Source organism: Oncorhynchus masou, chromosome 12 (assembly GCF_036934945.1).
Source record: "Oncorhynchus masou masou isolate Uvic2021 chromosome 12, UVic_Omas_1.1, whole genome shotgun sequence".
Lineage (NCBI taxonomy): Eukaryota > Metazoa > Chordata > Actinopteri > Salmoniformes > Salmonidae > Oncorhynchus > Oncorhynchus masou.
Genome location: NC_088223.1, coordinates 50,839,077 through 50,861,664, shown reverse-complemented (window position 1 = coordinate 50,861,664; position 22,588 = coordinate 50,839,077). Strand labels below are relative to the sequence as shown.

General features: G+C 46.0%; 1 protein-coding gene, 1 non-coding gene and 1 pseudogene across 2 annotated transcripts; 1 reads left to right on the top strand and 2 right to left on the bottom strand.

Annotated features, from left to right (window-relative positions):
* Nucleotides 1-9: 9 nt before the first annotated feature.
* On the bottom strand, nt 10-9,859 carry LOC135550311 (kinesin-like protein KIF20A). Its single transcript, XM_064980989.1, is given in 18 exon segments — nt 10-683; nt 686-920; nt 1,338-1,475; nt 1,590-1,681; nt 1,790-2,012; nt 2,132-2,374; nt 2,476-2,625; nt 3,361-3,529; nt 6,035-6,178; nt 6,272-6,458; nt 6,590-6,802; nt 7,014-7,113; nt 7,246-7,421; nt 7,556-7,694; nt 7,786-7,905; nt 7,991-8,116; nt 8,785-8,958; nt 9,697-9,859. Coding segments are annotated over 17 exon segments (2,733 nt in total). The 5' UTR covers nt 8,953-8,958; nt 9,697-9,859; the 3' UTR covers nt 10-573.
* Nucleotides 9,860-10,556: 697 nt separating this feature from the next.
* trnaa-agc (transfer RNA alanine (anticodon AGC)) lies at nt 10,557-10,629 on the bottom strand. The gene has a single exon. It is a non-coding gene; the product is annotated as a tRNA-Ala (tRNA).
* Nucleotides 10,630-10,648: 19 nt separating this feature from the next.
* LOC135549348 (bromodomain-containing protein 8-like) lies at nt 10,649-22,588 on the top strand (annotated as a pseudogene).

The following is a 22,588-nucleotide window of genomic DNA, read 5'->3' as shown; positions in this document are numbered from 1 at the left end:
AGCAAGACATTGACAAGTGAGAATGATTTAAAATTGATTGTGTAACATGCAATTGAGTAGGAACTAATGTGCAAAAAGACCAGTTGTATGCAATCAGTCATACAACTAGAAGCTCCAATGTTACCCTGCATTTTGACAAACATTACTCATTCAGACCGTACATGTGTTTAATACTCAAACAACAACCTCTCTTCGGGGAGCCCCAGCTGTTCCATGAACAGGCAGTTTATCCACTGTTCCTAAGCCATCTTTGAAAAGAATTTGTTTTTCACTGACTTGCTTTACCTTTTAAAGGTAAAAGAAATATGATCTATTCCAGAGTTAACACACCTGATTCCACTTGTCAACTAATCATTAAGACACTTGAAGCAGGTGAGCTAGTTCAGGATTGAACTGTCTAGGGGTCCACGAGGAGAGTTGAAGCTCTACAAAAACACATTCTATAGGAAGACACCTGTGTATATAAAGTGACATTTGAAACGTGCCATTACAAGTAAACAAAACAGTACACATTTAAAATTTGGTTTGCATAATGGTATAAGAATATAAATACAGACTCCTGATTTTCAGCTCTCAAATTAGCACTTTGACTTTGTACCTGCCAGAGGGGCAGGGACTAGAGGGAGGAGTCAGGTGGGAGCGCAGAACCCGTGAGTAGCGTGTGGTTTGATCCTCACGGCGTCCCTGTTTGTTTTTCGTGATGGGGTGCGTTGTGGGAAAAGGGAGAGGAAGAAGGGTCTTTTCTCCGGGGGCTGGTTCTCCGCGTTGCCTGCTGCTGCCCCTGTCCCACAGCCCCTCTTCTTACAGGAGCCGGGCGTAGCAGAGGGGGGCATCTGCATCTGGGCCAGGCACTCTGCCTTCCTCCTCAGGTCAGCCTTGACCAGCAGCAGGTCGTTCTGCAGTTCCACCAAGGTCTGGTCCTGAGGGAGGGACAGGAGGAGACGGACAGGAGTGGACAGGGTTAGAAGGGATGGCGGGGACGGGTGAGTGGAAGGAGAAATGCCACCTGGTGCAGTTGTGTTAAGTCTTTAGTTTAGTGTTAAACCTGACAGTGGGTTGAGTAACAGGTAGTAAGAGGAAAGAAGAAGAGGGGGAGAAACAATGAAAAGGTATTGGTCTCGGGAAGTGTCCACAGATTGAAACATCTCTCCACACTGTGGGAAATCATAGAACTGGTAGGGGAAACTAATAAACAAGATTTTTCAGAGTAACAGAAACGTCCGATGCAAAGACACACAAACTAGCAGCATCCCCGCCCAACCCGAGTTCCCTACCTCAATGCCAAGCAACAAAGTCCAACCCTGACTCGAGGGAGAATTCTATGCTTTGACGTGTACCTGTTTGGCCAGTGTGCCGTCTGCAGCTGCGAGCGCATGGCGCAGCCTCTCCCCGTCTGTGTTGCGGCAGCATGCCCTCTCTCCAGACTGCAGGTTCAAACCCAGCTTCTGCAGGTCCAGACGCAACCGACGCAGGTTCTGCAGGAGAAGCACAAACATGTTCCAACCCCAGTAACCGGTTATAATGTTTTGTGCAGAATGTCAGAGGTGAACGTGTGAGAGAAGACCAGGCCTCTGGGCTGGAGTGCTGACCTTTTGGCCCTCAACCAGCTTGCGGTTGGCAGTGTTGGTCAAGGTGTCTGAGGGCTCTGGTGGTGTGCACTGCCCCTGGATACGCCTCAGCTCTGGGAGACAAAAAGAGAATACTGGTTAGAAAGATCCAACTCCAATCAATGGTTTAGACTTCCCTCTTGTTCCCACACTCCTTATCCTGTCCCTCCCTTTCTTCTAACCTTGTTTGTTCTCCAACAGCTCGGCGCGACACTGGTCCAGCTCAGCCCTCACTCTGCTCAACTCTCCTGTGGTTGTGGAGGCCAGGCGCTGGGAGCGACGGGGGGCGGGCCACTCCGAGACTCCTCCCAGGGCCATGGGTGGGAAGAGGGGGGCTGGCTCTGCTAGGGCTACCCCTCCCTTCTCCAAGGCAGCAGTCAGAGCCACTATCTGTTCATCACGCTCCTGGGATGGGTGGGAATGTGGAAAAGAATCAACCTTCCGTAGCATGAGAATGCCACCATTTTAAAACCAACTGAAATAGCTGATAACGCATCACCGAAAGACTGTCCTATCCCGCTCACCTCGATTTCCTGGTTGTAGTATCTCCGGAGGCTTTTCTGCAGGTTGTTGATCTTGTCCTCAAACCTCTCCTCCAACAGAGCCCTCTCTGTCTCCAGGGTCTGGCTGAAGTCCTTCTCCATACCACAGATCACCTCCATCATCTCAGAGAACACCTGTTCCCTGATGGTGGCCTCCAGCACCTCCTTCTCCTCCCGCTGCCGCTGCACCTCCCTCTTCAGCACCTCGATGGCCCGCAACAGAGCCTGAACACAGCAGACGTGACTCAGTCATGCACACTGGTTGAGCTACAGGTCTTCACATGCCTACCAGTTGACCATTTCTTCACAAGGGGGGAGAGACATACATCTGAATCGAACATGGTGATGTCCCCCTCTTCACCATCACTGTCCTCGTCTTCCTCCATCAGAGTGCTGTCATTGGAGTGAGGCTGGGGCTCCCGCAGCAGGGACAGGATGTAGGCCACCCGGGTCTTCGTGGACGGCCCATGGACCAGCTGAGAGAGGAGACAGACCACACCGACGTAGATCAAAACAATCTGCGTTTTATATTAAAAGTGTTTTTTTTTTTGAGAGAGAGAGATGAGGGGTGTGCGTGCACCATAGTTTTCCTTCACACAAAATATATTAGTGCAACATTCGGCAGGGAATCGTTTTCATCAGTTGAAAGAAGTGCAACGCTATTTGACTAGCAGCCACACAAGTAAATTAGATTACAATGAAATGCAAGGTATTTTTTGCAAAACAAAAAACATGCATGGCCATTATTTCTAATGCTCATCACAGTAAGAATGTAGCCAGCTACATTTCCACATTTTTGATTGAAGTTAATCTTGCATTTTAACTTGCTACTGTAGAAAAACTACACTTGGAGGAAGGTGCCGGAGAAATGTAGCCTACACAGTCAGAGCCCTATCTGGTGATCCAATGACAAGAACAAAGATATTTTATCCAAGAGGAGAGATGCAACTGAAGCACAAAATAAGTCCTTTTCCATTCATGATTTGGAGCAACCAGATTGAAGCTGAGCAGAATTTACAATAAGAGGCATTGTAGATCTGCGTTTACAAAATGCAGCAAGATATTTTTTCTGCTTTTTACCTTTCCCGTGTTAAATGCAAAATTCTGCGTTAACGACCCCTGCAAACGTCACAACTACACCCACTGACCGGCTCTCTCTGATGCCAGGGCTGTGTAACTGCAAAGCAAGGCACGGTGAGATGGGTTTGTACCTGTGTGGCGATGGCAGAGAACTTGAGGGCCTGGAGGGTCTCGTCGTAGGTCGAAGCACAGGGGTTGATGTTGACCACCATACTGGACCGCCCGCGGCCGCAGAAGAAGCCCTGAAGCACTCGGGTCAGTTTACAGTCTCTGAACGGCACCACCTGAGGGGCTCGTGGCCTGTAGGGACAGGAGAATGGGTTCAACAGGAGACCATCTGGACAGCACATTTTATACTAGAGGTTGGGCCGAGTTCAAGTTTTCTTAACATTCAGAAATCTGTATTTTTGGATGCCGATTTGGCCGTTTTTTTTTACACCTTTATTTAATCTTTTTTTTAACTAGACAAGTCCGCTAACAACACGTTCTTATTTTCAACGACGGCCTAGGAACGGTGGGTTAACTGCCTTGTTCAGGGGCAGAACGACAGATTTTTACCTTGTCAGCTCGGGATTCAATCTTGCAACCTTACAGTTAACTAGTCCAACGCTCTAACCACCTGATTACATTGAACTCCACAAGGAGACTGCATGTTACGCGAATGCAGTAAGCCAAGGTAAGTTGCTAGCTAGCATTAAACTTGTCTTATAAAAAACAATCAATCAATCATAATCACTAGTGAACTACACATGGTAGATGATATTACGAGTTTATCTAGCGTGTCCTGCTTTGTATATAATCGATGTGGTGCATATTCGCAAAAAGGTCTTGCTCCAACGTGAACCTAACCATAAACACCAAATGCTTTTCTTAAAATCAATACACAGAAGTATATATTTTTTAAACCTGCATATTTTGCTAAACGAAATCCAGGTTAGCAGGCAATATTAACCAGGTGAAATTGTGTCACTTCTCTTGCGTTCATTGCACGCAGAGTCAGGGTATATGAAACAGTTTGAGCTGCCTAATATGCCAGAATTTACATAATTATGACATAACATTGAAGGTTGTGCAATGTAACAGGAATATTTAGACTTATGGATGCCACCCGTTAGATAAAATACAGAACTGTTCTGTATTTCACTGAAAGAATAAACGTCTTGTATTCGATATGATAGTTTCTGGATTCCATATTAATGACCTACGGCTTGTATTTCTGGGTGTTATTATGTTATAACTAAGTCTATGATTTGATAGAGCAGTCTGACTGAGCGATGGTAAGCAGCAGCAGGCTCGTAAGCAATCATTCAAACAGCACTTTCATACTTTTGACAGCAGCTCTTCGCAATGCTTCAAGCATTGAGCTGTTTATGACTTCAAGCCTATCAACTCCCGAGATTAGGCTGGTGTAACCGATGTGAAATGGCTGGCTAGTTAGCGGGGTGCGCCCGCGAATAGCGTTTCAAACGTCACTCGCTCTGAGACTTGGAGTGTTTGTTCCCCTTGCTCTGTATGGGTAACGCTGCTTCGACGTGTTCCTGGTTCGAGCACAGGTAGGGGCGAGGAGAGGGACGGAAGCTATACTGTTACACTGGCAATACTAAAGTGCCTATAAGAACATCCAACAGTCAAAGGTTAATTAAATACAAATGGTAGAGAGAGAAATAGTCCTATAATAACCACAACCTAAAACTTCTTAACTGGGAATATTGAAGACTCATGTTAAAAGGAACCACCAGCTTTCATATGTTCTCATGTTCTGAGCAAGGAACTTAAACATAAGCTTTCTTACATGGCACATATTGCACTTTTACTTTCTCAAACACTTTGTTTTTACATTATTTAAACCAAATTGAACATGTTTCATTATTTATTTGAGACTAAATTGATTGTATTGATGTATTATATGAAGTTAAAATAAGTGTTAATTCAGTATGGTTGTAATTGTCATTATTATACACACACACACACAATTTATTTTATTTCTTTCGGCATCAGCTTTTTTGGTCCTCCAATTAAAAAAAAAAAAAATCTATACCCCCCTCCGTCTCAGCCTCCAGTATATATGAAACAGTCAATGTGCCGGGGGCTAGGGTAGGTCTTATACTTGGTGTAATTCTCCTGTCTTATCCAGTGTCCTGTGTGAATGTAAGTATGCTCCCTCTAATCTAATTTTCTCCAGGGGGCTGTCAGGCCCGAGGATCATGCCTCAGGACGACCTGGCCTGATGACTCCTTGCTGTCCCAAGTCAACTTGGTTGTGCTGCTGCTCCAGTTTCAACTGTTCTGCCTGCGGCTATGGAATCCTGACCTGTTCACCAGACGTGCTACCTTGTCCCAGACCTGCTGTTTTCAACTAACTCTACCGCACCTGCTGTTGTTTCAACATCTGAATGCCTTGCTATGAAAAGCCAAGTGACATTTACTCCTGATGTACTGACCCGTTGCAACCTCTGTGATTATTATTTGACCCTGCTGTTCATCTATGAACGTTTGAATATCTTGGAGAACAACCTGGCCTTAATGGACATGTACTGTTATAATCTCCACCCGGCCAGAAGAGCACTGGCCACTTCTAAGAGCCTGGTTCCTCTCTGGGTTTCTTCCCAGGTTCCTGCCTTTTTAGGGAGTTTTTCCTAGTCACTATGCTTCTACATCGGCATTGCTTGCCGTTTGGGGTTTTAGGCTGGGTTTCTGTACAAGCACTTAGTGACATCTGCTGATGTAAAAAGGGCTTTCTAAATTCCATTTGATTGACGCATTTGATGAATTCCTGTTGTTCTGGCATAGAGTGTGTGTAGCCTACTTGTTGTTCTGGTTGTGCCTCAGAGCAGCGATACAGCGGCCCAGGGTGTGGAGGGAGGTGTTGATGTTGTTGGCCTCCTTCATCCGCTCCCCGTTGCGCTGGTCTTTACAACGCTCTGAGCCAGCCAGGTCACAGACAGACAGCCTAGTGGGACAGAATCGCTATTACTAATGCCAGGCCATGGACACTCAGGATAAGACAGTGGGCCGGAGAATGAGAAGCCTGGATGGGACGTACTCGCTGACGCGTGCGGCCTGGCCCCGGTCAGCCTCTGGGTGGACGTGCAGGATCCGGGTGGAGAAGATGCTGTGGCTGCGGCTGGAGTTGTGGTTGAGGTGAGTGCTGGCAAAGCTCTGGTTCCTCCGGCCAGCCCTGAGCACTCTCCAAGCCTCCTCTGCACTGCGGACCTGCACCCAGGTGAGGTCTGCAAAACAAACAGCAGCAAAACGGTCAGTAATGTGAACAAACTACAACGAAAAGCTCTCCAGGATGATCTGCATAATATAAATCACGATTAGAAACCATTCTCTTTGTGAATATAAATGTGTGTGTTACCTTTCACGTAAGGGTTTCCTTGCTTGTCGTCACTCAGCCGCAGAGTGGCCCTCTTCTTGGGCTGCAGGGAGGGCGGAGTCTCCAGCAGGTCGTACAGGAATTCGTTGTAGATCTCGTAGAAGGCCACCCACACAGAGAACTGCACTCCCTCCTCCAGGTCCTCCCCTCCACTGTGGGACAAGCTGTCAGGCTCCAGCAACACACTGTCTGAGTCTGCCGGGAGGGAGAGACAAGGGCATGTTGAGCAGTGGATAGGCAACCACCAGGATTATACAAAAAGGAACACCACATATTTCTGATGACTATACAATAATAATAATAATAAGCAGCTTTGTAAAGCTGTGTACATAGGCCTAACTCTAGACTCTGCTTTAGGGCCCACTGGGCATCAGAGACCCGAGCAATGTGACATCCAGAACATTACCTTCTAGCTGGGTGGCGATGTGGCTGGTTATGGAGAGTCCACCAATGCCGCTGTCCCAGGTACTGGTGCCGTCACGCATCCGAGAAGTCATGCCACCCTCCTGTGATAGACACGGGGGTGGAGGGGGGGGGTAGTGCACGTGTCACAACGTGACTTGCAGCAACCTGGCCGTAAAAGAACCACTCATCTAATGCGCCCACACTTTTCACTGCCTGACCCGTTCTCCCCTCACCTCTTTGAGCAGAGAGTCTCTGCGGATCTCCTCAGCCCGGACCTCGCCGGCATCCAGCTGGCGTACCTCCTGGTAGAGGGCAGGCTTGAGGTCCATGGCCCCGTAGAGGCGGCCCTGCAGCTTCCTGAACACAGACACCAGGGCTCTGGGAAGGAGGCCTGCCTCTCGACCCACTCCTACAGGGGGAAAGGTCACGTCAGCGCTCGGTGAGATCTCCACTGTTAATATGATCATATACTTACCAAACAGATAAACACACTGCGGTAGAAACTCTTGCCTTTCTGTGGTTACATCAACAATCCAAACTCACCCTGAACGGTGTAGGTCTTGCCAGAGTTGGTGACGCCGTATGTGTAGAGGAGACGGCTCTCGCCACGAAGCACGTCTCTCACCATCTCCTTCGTTGTGCTCTCATAGAAGTCCTGTTGTGTGGTCTCCGGGCCAAAGATCTGCAGAGGCACATATGAAAAGACGCCAGTGAAGTATTGTGTGTGTAAAGTCTTTCATCTCTCAGGTTGTTTATGAACGGGAATCGGTTACCCGCGAGAAGCTGAATTTGTGCACGCTCTGGGCGACTCCCCTCTCTGCACACCTCATGTTCTGGGAGTCTTTGGGGGCTTTGAGCATCAGGCTCTCTTCGTTTTGCACACACACACAGCCCTGAAATGAGAGGAAGGAAAATTACACGTCTTGACGTGGAGAATGTCATAATGAGCGAGACGCAATGATTAAGTGCAGATCGTACCTGTTCCTCTCCGCTTTCCTTCTCTCCCTCAGTCAGAGGGCGGATACGCAGAAACACCCTCACTCTGTCAGTGCTCCCCTCGTCACCGTTGCCTTGTCTGGCCACTCCAGGCTTCCCCAACGTGTTCTAAATATCGGACAGATATGTGCGACAGTACTGTACTTCTGCGATGAGCAATGGAGTCGTATGTATCGCTGACCATTTTCATACTATAGGCCTATCACAGATCCCCTTTTGTGTAAATCAGCTACATACACACTTAGAAAGTATCAATGGAAAGTGGTATTTGAGGTGCAAAATGTTTGTGAATGAATAAATGACAAGGAGAAGAAAAAAGAAACAACAGACAGGATTGATAGGTCAGACAGACGGTCAGAATGGCTCTGAGGATTTCTGAGAAAATGGTCACTAAGCAAATGGTTTGTAACTTTTGACCAGAGGATAAAGGATTACAGTGTTTGTGTGTTATAAAGTTCTTATTGTGAAAAGATGGCCTCTCTCGTTGCCGTGTGACAAGTTGTTGGAGGGCATCACGCCCAATAAATAACTGTCCAGCGTCTACCCGAAAGCCTTTCGCAAAGTAAAGGGACACAGTCTGGGAAAACTCAAACACTCACAAATAGTCTCCGACTTATAAAACAGCTGTATCAGAAGAGTCAGTGACAAAAGTATTCACCAGAAACAGTCATCACCATGCTGTGTTACTTTCGCTGATGTACCGGTAAGGCCTGTAATAAAAGGAACCTTTGGTATCTTTTGAGCACAGTGTTATTACTTCAGTTAAGGCCTCCCACCTCTCTGATGGATGGCCGATGTTCTAGCCCCGGGGAGATGATGGAGAGCTCAGGCAGAACGACCCCGTTCAGTCGGCCTCCGATGTCAGCTGCCGTGGACTCAAACACAGCCATGCCATCTTCCTCGCTAGACAGGACTCCACACGGAGACGCCAGAGATAATGCCATAACAACCTGTTGGGTGACTGAATTAAGATTCTGGGATCACAGAGCTGTCAAGGGTAAGTGAAATCTACATCAACAGGTTTATCAGGTTTACTTAGTTAGTTGGTGCAAAGGGTCCACTTTCATATATATATATACACACACACACACACACAAGGCTATCTGTTAGAAGGGGACCTTACATAAATTGAGGGCCAAAAGTAAAGTTTGCAGGTCTCCACAAGACAAGACCTGTGTTTATTCTAGAGGTTTGTTATCCCAGTTTGTTTTCCGAGCTCAAAAGTGGTTTAATGTCAACCTCTTCTGTTGCGTAGAGCCAGTTAACGTTATTGTTATGCCTCAATCCGAAATGGAATGACGGCATTGTTACTTTTAGACATAAAAGTAGCTACAGGACTGTTGCTGCAGCGCTGAAAACGCAGCCAAGATTTTTGAACCCACATAAATGCAATCCATTGGCTGTCTGTTATTGGCAGGTACACGCAAGCAGACGCGCTGGTTTGTTGAGCTCGCTAACATTAAATAGTTACCGTCAGGTAGTTCATCGTTTCTTAATAATAATTAAACTACTTAGCTATGTGTTGAAGCTTCTTTTTTTCATTCTTCATTTGTTTAACTAGCTGGCGGATTAGCAAAAACAAGCTATCCTAGTAGTTGCTACCGTAGACAGTTACTGTTAACGTTAGTTAGCAAAGCCAAGGTCCTTCGCTTCAGGCTTCTTTATCAAGTCAAAGCGGAATTATTTACCTCGCCAGTCAAGGGGGTGTACCGGTTTGAGTGGCGTCTGTAAGTTATCCTGGTAATTGCCCCCCAAAAAAATCGAACTTTTGAAACCGAAACAATTTACTCGATCTTGCCATGAAAAGTCCACCTGGCAATGTCCCCTTGTGAGCCTTCCCAAACAGCCACTTCCCCCAACGCGACTACTGATTCAACCAATTCAAACATCGCGCTTCATGTGCACAACCAATCACAGGAAAACGGTTACACGGATGCTGACCAATACGAAGTTCGTGGCAACAGACAATAGTGTTCTATTGGTCCACTAAAATGACTAAAGAATGCGAATTTAGAAAGTTTTTATTTTATCACTTGAATGTTTTTGTTATTTGTGGGTTATTTTATATATACAAATGTTCCAAATACTGTCTGTTATTTAGGAAAATGCCATTTGCATGGACCCTTGTCCTGGATTTTTCTTTTATTAATCCGGACCGGTTGTCGTCCAAGACTATGACTAGGTTTTGTCTGGTCAGGGTCAAAAACTAGCCCTATCAAATCTAAGGGGAACTGCTGAAAGAGGGAAAGGGTGATGGGTGATTTTGTGGTTAGAGAGCAAGAACACTATATGCTGTGAGTACAGGGATGGGATTTCTGTCACCAATGTAGCAATGAGGGTTTGAAAAGAACTTGAACCAGGCAGCATCGCTGGAGGCAAAGAATAAGCACACAGCCACACACTACCTGTACCAAATGTCCCGAATCCCGACCTCTTCCTTACAGAGAGGAATAGCAATTTAAAAAAATAACTACACGGGCCAGGGTATTTATCTTATTAAGATGCGACATCAATACAAGGTGGGCATTTTTTCATTCACAAAAAAATGTGGAGGATGCGGGCATCGATCCCGCTACCTCTCGCATGCTAAGCGAGCGCTCTACCATTTGAGCTAATCCCCCGATGTGTCAGTACGGGACAACATGAGTTTATAAACGAATAGTTATCAAACACATCACTATGGTGTTGGAAATTGTTCAGTTAATGTACTTATTACTTCTACACAGCGGCAGCCACAGTGAGTCTACGCGTAACTAACATTTCACTTTTTCATCTGAATGATCTAATTTGGCTTATACTGTACTGAGTCATATTGGGTGGGTGGAGTAATTGTATGACCAGAAGATGGCGAGCGAGGTTGGAAGTGAGTAAATGAGCCTGCTGTCAAATTAGATACTGTATATGCTTTTTTTAATGCATGGCATCCAAGTGTTCATGAACCGTTTGCACACGATAGTCATGCAATTGATCTAAAGTTGGACGGCATTGCAGATCGGTCAATTCTTACAAGCCAACCCCTGCTAGTACGAGCGTTGAATGAATGGCTCACTCTTCTCTTCGTTAGCTGACCAGTTAGCAGAATCTCGCTAGTTAGCTATAGTAAGTCACCAGCAAAACATTGCTGGTATGTGCTTGTGCGTATTTGTGCGGAAGTTAATAGTTTCATATGTCCGCTTAGAAAGGTGTTGCTATGGGTGCTTCATGACTTTTGAAATATTCGTTGGGCATTTCGTAACACTGCTCTCAAGGTGGCGGCTAGCTCTGGCTAGTGCAACATTTATTTTCACCCGTCCGTACATGGGGTAGAGTCTTGGTATTCAGTGTGGCCTAACCTTCTTTAGTTATTTATCTGAGATCGTCTTTAATAATTGTTAGTTCACACAATGGGATTTGTTTTGCAGGATCTTGGGACATCCTGACCTGTAAAATATAATGTGATTAAAAACATATATTACCTGTCCTGACTAATAAGTGGGCGTCCCCCCCTATCCACTCCTTATCTGCAGAACACAAGTTGCTTGCCATGGGGCCAACGGAGCCATGGTCGGTGAGGGAGAAGCTGTGCTTGGCCACCTCTGTCATGAAGAGTGGGGACCAGAACTGGTAATGCAGCACGCTTGTCGACCTACATCATGTTACTCTAATATTTTTTTGGGACAGACCAGTCGAATCTTAGCCAGCCACCAACTTTCACTGAGTAAGACTTCCATAAATGGAAACAAGCAATAGGGTAATTGTCAGGCAATTGATTATGCGAGGAAAGATTTTCGAATAGAACTGGTCAGTCGAATAGGAATTGTGATGATGTAAATATACGATATCCATACCCACAGGGTGTCTGTCAGTCGAGCCATCAAACCATTTGCAGAGCCAGGACGACCCCCTGACTGGTTCTCACAAAAGGTAGGCTATGCTTCAATAGATGAACACCATGAACAAACAAGAACCTGATGATAGCATCTAAAATATATTAGCCTTGGTGCCCACTATGCAGTAACACTATGGACTCTTGCCGAAAGGGTTGATTGAGTGAGATTGGTGGCATGCGTCCTTCAACGGTTCGCCTATATGCATTTAACAACAGCACACCAATGTTTTCATTTTTTATTTTATTTTAGATAATACTTTTTGGGATGGTTACATGTTTTCAGTGTAAAGTTAAACAACTAAAACCAGATATAAAGTATATAGAAAATGTAATTGACCAATATGTTTTTAAACAAGATCATCTTTGAGAACTAACAATTATCAAACTAAAAACTAGACAGTTGAGGAGAATCTAAAATGAAAAAAAATGCCATGGCATGGGACCCCCATTGATTTAATTATAATGTTTGAGTCACTCAAATAGCATAAAAACATGATATAAGCCATGGAAGAATATGTAGAATTCCAGGAAATTAGCTTTAAGACGGCAACATTTTGTCTCTGCTGCCAAGAGGAGGGCCTCTAAAACGGTGCTGATGGTCACGCCCACAGCCCCGCCCCCCTCACACTAACTTTTCCACTGCTGCTGAAAAGAATCCTCGGGAAACACTGGTACTTTGCATATTAACTGTACTTTCCCGAGCCCTGTTCATTTTCCAGCATTGTCCTCTTCCACTGCCCTGGACTGTCAATAAACTGAGTGTACAAAACATTATGAACACCTGCTCTTTCCATGACATAGACTGACTGAAAGCTATGATCCCTTATTAATGTCACTTGTTAAATCCACTTCAATCAGTGTAGATGAATGGGAGGAGACCGGTTCAAGAAGGGTTTTTAAGCCCAAATGCAATTGAGACATGGATTGTGTGTGTGCCTTTCAGAGGGTGAATGGGCAAGACAAAATATTTAAGTGCCTTTGAACAGGGTATGGTAGTTGGTACCAGTTTGTGTCAACAACTGCAACGCTGCTGGGTGTTTCACTCTCAACAGTTTCCCGTGTGCATCAAGAATGGTCCACCACCCAAAGGACATCAAGCCAACTTGACACAACTGTGGGAAGCATTGGAGTCAACATGGGCCAGCGTCCCTGTGGAATGCTTTCGACACCTTGTAGAGTCCATGCCCCGACGAATTGAGGCTGTTCTGAGGGCAAAAGGGGGTGGTGCAACTCAATATTAGGAAGGTGTTCTTAATGTTTTGTACACTCAGTGTATAAACAGTGCCTTGCGAAAGTATTCGGCCCCCTTGAACTTTGCGACCTTTTGCCACATTTCAGGATTCAAACATAAAGATATAAAACTGTATTTTATTGTGAAGAATCAACAACAAGTGGGACACAATCATGAAGTGGAACGACATTTATTGGATATTTCAAACTTTTTTAACAAATCAAAAACTGAAAAATTGGGCGTGCAAAATTATTCAGCCCCTTTACTTTCAGTGCAGCAAACTCTCTCCAGAAGTTCAGTGAGGATCTCTGAATGATCCAATGTTGACCTAAATGACTAATGATGATAAATACAATCCACCTGTGTGTAATCAAGTCTCCGTATAAATGCACCTGCACTGTGATTGTCTCAGAGGTCCGTTAACAGCGCAGAGAACATCTTGAAGAACAAGGAACACACCAGGCAGGTCCGAGATACTGTTGTGAAGAAGTTTAAAGCTGGATTTGGATACAAAAATATTTCCCAAGCTTTAAACATCCCAATGAGCACTGTGCAAGCGATAATATTGAAATGGAAGGAGTATCAGACCACTGCAAATCTACCAAGATCTGGCCGTCCCTCTAAACTTTCAGCTCATACAAGGAGAAGACTGATCAGAGATGCAGCCAAGAGGCCCATGATCACTCTGGATGAACTAGACAATGATCCAAAACATAAAGCAAAATGATGACAAACAAGACAATGATCCAAAACATAAAGCAAAATCTACAATGGAATGGTTCAAAAATAAACATATCCAGGTGTTAGAATGGCCAAGTCAAAGTCCAGACCTGAATCCAATCGAGAATCTATGGAAAGAACTGAAAACTGCTGTTCACAAATGCTCTCCATCCAACCTCACTGAGCTCGAGCTGTTTTGCAAGGAGGAATGGGAAAAAATGTCAGTCTCTCGATGTGCAAAACTGATAGAGACATACCCCAAGCGACTTACAGCTGTAATCGCAGCAAAAGGTGGCGCTATAAAGTATTAACTTAAGGGGGCTGAATAATTTTGCACGCCCAATTTTTCAGTTTTTGATTTGTTAAAAAAGTTTTAAATATCAAATAAATGTCGTTCCACTTCATGATTGTGTCCCACTTGTTGTTGATTCTTCACAAAAAAATACAGTTTTAAATCTTTATGTTTGAAGCCTGAAATGTGGCAAAAGGTCGCAAAGTTCAAGGGGGCCGAATACTTTCGCAAGACACTGTACAGCCTGTTGAATTCAAGGAAATAACTGGCTTACTCTTCTCTCTCCTATCGCTCTCTTTTTCATCTAGCACTGTGCCTCCCAGTACTCAGAGCTCCTGGAGACGACAGAGACCCCAAAGTGAGCACAGCAGTCACCGTTTATGTCGATGTCTTTTCCCGTGTGCGACTGGATCTGTGATGGTCCTGCTGTTGCATTTCCTACGACCAGAGGGGTCGGAGAACACGGATAGTGTGGCTAGCGTGTTAGTCTGAAGGAGGCAGCTAATGGTTTATGGATTACATGATCTTGTCTGGGTTATGTTCATGACGCGGGTATCTCTCGCCAGACGGAAGCGGGGTGAGAAAGGCGAGGTGGTGGAGACGGTGGAGGATGTGATCGTGCGAAGGCTCACGGCAGAGAGGATTGAGGAGCTGAAGCGCTTGATCAGAGACACACAGGAGAAGCACAGGTACACAGGCTTTGTGCTATCTCTGATCGAGGTGGGACTATCTATTCAAGAGACTCACGGCCTTCGGTAGATCTTTGCTGCTACTTTATTGACCCAACACTGATGTCAACTGTTGGTCTGCTGCATTCACAGGAAGCTGAAGAAAGAGGCAGAGCTGATCCAAGCCGGGAACCTGGACTCCAAACTTGAAGAGCTATGGAGAGAGATTGTGCAGTATGAGACTTTCTGTTACTATTTCTGTATCTCATTACCTGCATCTATTTGTGTTTTTCTGGGGGGGAAAAACGACTTTCTGTGCCTGTCAGGAAGAAGAAACAGGAAGAGGAGGAGGCAGACGTGAAAAGAAAGGCCATAGATACAGCCTATCTAGGTAAAAGATAACCCACTTCATGCACACCACAAGCTGCTTTTGCCTGTAGCGTTTCTTTACCTGCTCAGTAAACATAACACTATTTCCTTCTATTGCTCCTTGGTCACCCCTTTGTATCAGTCTTATTCCAGACCTTGTAGAACTCAATATACCAGGAAGTATACAGGTTGATTCAGATGTGTTTTATGTTTGTTGAATGATTCAATAAACCCACAGGGGATGTTGAAATAAATATCATGCCAAGGGGTTTGGATGAGGAGCTCCATCAGAAAGTATGTCTAAGGCTGAGATGGATGTGTACACAGCCACAAACGCGGGTCAAAGTCATTAGTGGCTCAACTGTAGTGTGATTGGTCAAACTAAGAACAGTCTCACCCCGACGCCCCACCCCCCTTCCAGCCAGACAGGCGGTGAAGAACACCCCGAAACGAGTGCCCAAGTGTGACCGTGCGCTCTCCCCCGGGGAGCTTCGAGTTCTGCCAAGGGGACATACCCCAGCACCTCAGTGACTGTGAGTCCCTGTCAGCTACAGGGGAACGGGGCAGGGGCAGGTAGAGAGATGATTGGAGTTCAGTAAAAACATTCTTTTTTTGTCAATTTGTCATTGTCAATTTGATGTGCTGCCACATGCTACACAAAATGCCTTTTCTTCGGTCTGCCTGCCCTACTCCCTTGCATGTTATATCCCTCCTTTTCCCCTTTCCCAACATCATTTTCCCCCTCCTCTCCGTAGACCCCAGAAGCAGCAGGGTTCATGCCCCTGACTGAGGCCTATGGGATGGTTGGTGCAGAGTCAGGCCTGGGCACTCTTCTAGATGACTCCCCACAAAAGAAGCTCTTGGGCCAGAAAGACACGCCACCACCATCCCCTTTCCTCTCTGAGCTACTGAAGAAAGGCAGTTTCATACCCACAAGCCCCAGACTGGTATGTCCGAGAGGAAACACTATATTATGCAATAGGGATTGTTCACTTCCATACTATTTGAAAACATCCACATGTAATGACCCATAGAGCCGTTTCAACATCTCAGACTCATCGTCAGATGATTCCTGTGGCAGTTACAGAGGTGCTGTGTTTGCCTTATAGGTTGGAGATTGTGACCTGCCTGGTAATATGACAATAGCACATGAGCTACAGCTCACAGGCTTCATTCTCCCTGGCTGTCTAGCAACACGTACACACACACACTTGTGCCATTGCATAAACACCCAGCAGAAAGCTTGCTTCTAGAATGTTTGCAGATGTGTACCTGTCCATGTATGCGTTTGCTAAACTTAGGTCGTCAAATAGTAAAAATGTTGTATTGCTTAGTGTGGCATTTGTGATTATAGATATAGGCTCTGTGCGCTTTGCGTGTTTGTGTGTGTGTATGTGTGTCTGTGTGCGCTAGGTGCCCCTACACTCTCTCGTCTGCTGGAGGCCGGGCCTCAGTTCTCAGCCCCGCTGGGCTCCTTGGCCAGCAGCACAGACTCCTCCAGTGCCCTTCTCACTGCTGCTGCAACCCCCCCCACTATGGACTCCCCAGCCTCACTACACACAGGTCTCTCCCGTTCCCTTCCTCCCTCCCCTCCCTCCCTCTGCTTTTATACAGGTCCTCCTCCTTCTTTTCTCGTCGTCACTTCCTCCCCAGCATCTTTTCTGTGTCTTTTCAACTGACCGCCACACTACTGTACATGGCATCTCATTCCATCTCATCTCCTCCGACATGAACGTGAAGCCTGTCACCATGATCATGTCCTCCATCTGTTGTCTTTACGCAGAGATTGAATATGAATCATATTATAACGCTGTTAATACTATATGTATGTATGTATGTATGTATGTATGTATGTATGTATGTATGTATGTATGTATGTATGTATGTATGTATGTATGTATGTATGTATGTATGTATGTATGTATGTGTGTGTGTGTGTGTGTGTGTGTGTGTGTGTGTGTATAGGCAGGGATGAGGTGGAGGCCTCCCTGCCTGGCCCAGGGGAGGGGACAGAAGAGGGCCTAGTGACGGTGCCCTACATGGGAGATGAATTGGACCTGGGGACATCATTGCCATCATTGAGGATAAGGTGCTCGTCCTCCGCCTCGTGCACCTAAAAATGTTGATGGATACCTGTTCTGCCTATAAACCATAGTTATATCAGCCTTCTCTCTAATAATAACTACATAATACAGTGGGGCAAAAAAGTATTTAGTCAGCCACCAATTGTGCAAGTTCTCCTACTTAAAAAGATCAGAGGAGCCTGTAATTTTCATCATAGGTACACTTCAACGATGACAGACAAAATTAGAAAGAAAAAAAAAATCCAGAAAATCACATTGTAGGATTTTTAATGAATTTATTTGCAAATTATGGTGGAAAATATGTATTTGGTCACCTACAAACAAGCAAGATATCTGGCTCTCACAGACCTGTAACTTCTTCTTTAAGAGGCTCCTCTGTCCTCCACTCGTTACCTGTATTAATGGCACCTGTTTGAACTTGTTATCAGTATAACAACCTCAAACAGTCACACTCCAATCTCCACTATGGCCAAGACCAAAGAGCTGTCAAAGGACACCAGAAACAAAATTGTAGACCTGCACCAGGCTGGGAAGACTGCATCTGCAATAGGTAAGCAGCTTGGTTTGAAGAAATCAACTGTGGGAGCAATTATTAGGAAATGGAAGACATACAAGACCACTGATAATCTCCCTCGATCTGGGGCTCCACGCAAGATCTCACCCCGTGGGGTCAAAATGATCACAAGAACGGTGAGCAAAAATCCCAGAACCACACTGGGGGACCTAGTGAATGACCTGCAGAGAGCTGGGACCAAAGTAACAAAGCCTACCATCAGTAACACACTATGCCGCCAGGGACTCAAATCCTGCAGTGCCAGACGTGTCCCCCTGCTTAAGCCAGTACATGTCCAGGCCCGTCTGAAGTTTGCTAGAGAGCATTTGGATGATCCAGAAGAAGATTGGGAGAATATCATATGGTCAGATGAAACCAAAATATAACTTTTTGGTAAAAACTCAACCTGTCGTGTTTGGAGGACAAAGAATGCTGAGTTGCATCCAAAGAACACCATACCTACTGTGAAGCATGGGAGTGGAAACATCATGCTTTGGGGCTGTTTTTCTGCAAAGGGACCAGGACGACTGATCAGTGTAAAGGAAAGAATGAATGGGGCCATGTATCGTGAGATTTGAGTGAAAACCTCCTTCCATCAGCAAGGGCATTGAAGATGAAACATGGCTGGGTCTTTCAGCATGACAGTGATCCCAAACACACCGCCCGGGCAACAAAGGAGTGGCTTCGTTAGAAGCATTTCAAGGTCCTGGAGTGCCCTAGCCAGTCTCCAGATCTCAACCCCATAGAAAATCTTTGGGGGGGTGAAAGTCTGTGTTGCCCAGCAACAGCCCCAAAACATCACTGCTCTGGAGGAAATCTGCATGGAGGAATGGGCCAAAATACCAACAACAGTGTGTGAAAACCTTGTGAAGACTTACAGAAAACATTTGACCTCTGTCATTGCCAACAAAGGGTATATAACAAAGTTTTGAGATAAACGTTTGTTATTGACCAAATACTTATTTTCCACCATAATTTGCAAATAAATTCATTAAAAATCCTACAATGTGATTTTCTGGATTTTTTTTTTCTTTCTAATTTTGTCTTGTCATCGTTGAAGTGTACCTACAGTGCCTTGCGAAAGTATTCGGCCCCCTTGAACTTTGCGACCTTTTGCCACATTTCAGGCTTCAAACATAAAGATATAAAACTGTATTTTTTTTGTGAAGAATCAACAACAAGTGGGACACAATCATGAAGTGGAATGACGTTGATTGGATATTTCAAACTTTTTTAACAAATCAAAAACTGAAAAATTGGGCGTGCAAAATTATTCAGCCCCTTTACTTTCAGTGCAGCAAACTCTCTCCGGAAGTTCAGTGAGGATCTCTGAATGATCCAATGTTGACCTAAATGACTAATGATGATAAATACAATCCACCTGTGTGTAATCAAGTCTCCGTATAAATGCACCTGCGCTGTGATAGTCTCAGAGGTCCGTTAAAAGCGCAGAGAGCATCATGAAGAACAAGGAACACACCAGGCAGGTCCGAGATACTGTTGTGAAGAAGTTTAAAGCTGGATTTGGAAACAAAAAGATTTCCCAAGCTTTAAACATCCCAAGGAGCACTGTGCAAGCGATAATATTGAAATGGAAGGAGTATCAGACCACTGCAAATCTACCAAGACCTGGCTGTCCCTCTAAACTTTCAGCTCATACAAGGAGAAGACTGATCAGAGATGCAGCCAAGAGGCCCATGATCACTCTGGATGAACTGCAGAGATCTACAGCTGAGATGGGAGACTCTGTCCATAGGACAACAATCAGTCGTATATTGCACAAATCTGGCCTTTATGGAAGTGGCAAGAAGAAAGCCATTTCTTAAAGATATCCATAAAAAGTGTCGTTTAAAGTTTGCCACAAGCCACCTGGGAGACACACCAAACATGTGGAAGAAGGTGCTCTGGTCAGATGAAACCAAAATTGAACTTTTTGGCAACAATGCAAAACGTTATGTTTGGCGTAAAAGCAACACAGCTCATCACAATGAACACACCATCCCCACTGTCAAACATGGTGGTGGCAGCATCATGGTTTGGGCCTGCTTTTCTTCAGCAGGGACAGGGAAGATGGTTAAAATTGATGGGAAGATGGATGGAGCCAAATACAGGACCATTCTGGAAGAAAACATGGAGTCTGCAAAAGACCTGAGACTAGGACGGAGATTTGTCTTCCAACAAGACAATGATCCAAAACATAAAGCAAAGTCTACAATGGAATGGTTCAAAAATAAACATATCCAGGTGTTAGAATGGCCAAGTCAAAGTCCAGACCTGAATCCAATCTAGAATCTGTGGAAAGAACTGAAAACTGCTGTTCACAAATGCTCTCCATCCAACCTCACTGAGCTCGAGCTGTTTTGCAAGGAGGAATGGGAAAAAATTTCTCTTGATGTGCAAAACTGATAGAGACATACCCCAAGCGACTTTCAGCTGTAATCGCAGCAAAAGGTGGAGCTACAAAGTATTAACTTAAGGGGGCTGAATAATTTTGCACGCCCAATTTTTCAGTTTTTGATTTGTTAAAAAAGTTTGAAATATCCAATAAATGTCGTTCCACTTTATGATTGTGTCCCACTTATTGTTGATTCTTCACAAAAAAATACAGTTTTAAATCTTTATGTTTGAAGCCTGAAATGTGGCAATAGGTCGCAAAGTTCAAGGGGGCCGAATACTTTCACAAGGCACTGTATGATGAAAATTACAGGCCTCTCTCATCTTTTTAAGTGGGAGAACTTGCACAATTGGTGACTGACTAAATACTTTTTTGCCCCACTGTACATGGCCATTAAGGCCAGGTTGTTCTCCAAGATGTTCAAACGTTTATAGATGAGCAGCAGGATCAAATAATAATCACAGTGGTTGTAGAGGGTGCAACAGGTCAGCACCTCAGGAGTAAATGGTGAATCATCAGGTGAATGGTAATGACAAGAAGAAGTCATCAACATTTTCAAATGAATTGAGTTGGTAGATAGTTTTTTGTTAATTTGACCTCCCACACATTATAATTGGAAGAGGAAGTATACACTAGCAGGTCCTTTTTCAAAGCCTGTGCGAGATACTCCGATGAGCAGAATTTGCTCAGTATCAGGAGGACAAAGGATTCTCCTCTTTTCTACTGTAGGTATCTAACTCAGTCTCTGTACCCGTGTTGCATGTGAAGGAGGAAGACTGAGAGGAGAGGAGTGCCTCAGAGACTAAAGAGGGCCCGGATGGGGGGGTGAAGAGGCCTACCTGTCGGAGGCAGAAGGGGACACGGAGCTGGAGCCACCAGCCAGTGAGAGTGAGGACAGCTATAGTCTGCACACAGCCTCCTCTCTGCAGCTCCACACCACCGCAGACTCTATCCCCAGCAGCCCTGCCTCCTCCCAGTTGTGAGTCAGGCACAGACACGTGCACACACACACACACCACCAAGCATGTCTATATCACGTCTAAACTCCTTCTTCCTTTTCTTGGTCTATGCAGTTCGATGTGCATTGAGGACCAGGAGGCCAGACAGACTCAGAAGATCTGGAGGAAAGCCATCATGCTGGTATGGCGAGCAGCCGCCAATCACAGGTAACAAGCTCGCTCATGGAACCCAGGTCTACAGCAGGACCATGCAGCCTGCCTCTCATTTTAGCTTTTGAAAGTGATGCCCTTGCTGTTTTCCTGGCGCAGGTATGCTAATGTGTTCCTGCAGCCTGTGACTGATGACAATGCCCCAGGGTATCATAGTATTGTGCACAGGTAAGCACTGACCACTGACACAGGCGACAGGCGCTTTCTCTGCTGGCTTGGTCGTTCCCCCCCCCACTTAGTTGACCTGTTGGACACTCTGACCATCTCCGTTCTCCTCCGCCCCAGGCCCATGGACCTTTTGGACACTCTGACCATCACCGTTCTCCTCCGCCCCAGGCCCGTGGACCTGTTGGAGGCCCTCCGCCCCAGGCCCATGGACCTTTTGGACACTCTGACCATCTCCGTTCTCCTCCGCCCCAGGCCCGTGGACCTGTTGGACACTCTGACCATCTCCGTTCTCCTCTGCCCCAGGCCCATGGACCTGTTGGACACTCTGACCATCTCCGTTCTCCTCTGCCCCAGGCCCATGGACCTGTTGGACACTCTGACCATCTCCGTTCTCCTCCGCCCCCAGGCCCATGGACCTGTTGGACACTCTGACCATCTCCGTTCTCCTCCGCCCCAGGCCCATGGACCTGTTGGACACTCTGACCATCTCCGTTCTCCTCCGCCCCAGGCCCATGGACCTGTTGGACACTCTGACCATCTCCGTTCTCCTCCGCCCCAGGCCCATGGACCTGTTGGACACTCTGACCATCTCCGTTCTCCTCCGCCCATGCCCCAGGCCCATGGACCTGTTGGACACTCTGACCATCTCCGACACCTGTTGACCATCTCCGTTCTCCTCTGCCCCAGGCCCGTGGACCTGTTGGACACTCTGACCATCTCCGTTCTCCTCCGCCCCAGGCCCATGGACCTGTCCACTATTAAGAAGAGCATTGAGACCGGTCTGATCCGCACCACGGCAGAGTTCCAGCGGGACATCATGCTGATGTTCCAGAACGCGGTGATGTACAACAGCTGTGACCACGACGTGTTCCACATGGCCCTGGAGATGCAGAGGGACGTCCTGGAGCAGATCCAGCAGTTCCTGGCCACACAGCTCATCATGCAGACCTCCGAGTAGGGCGTCAGCGCCAAGAGCCTGAGGGGCCGGGAGAGCACCCGCAAGCAGGACCCCTCGGACAAGGTGCTCCTCTCAGTGGGACAGCACGGGACGGAGGGTCTTTAG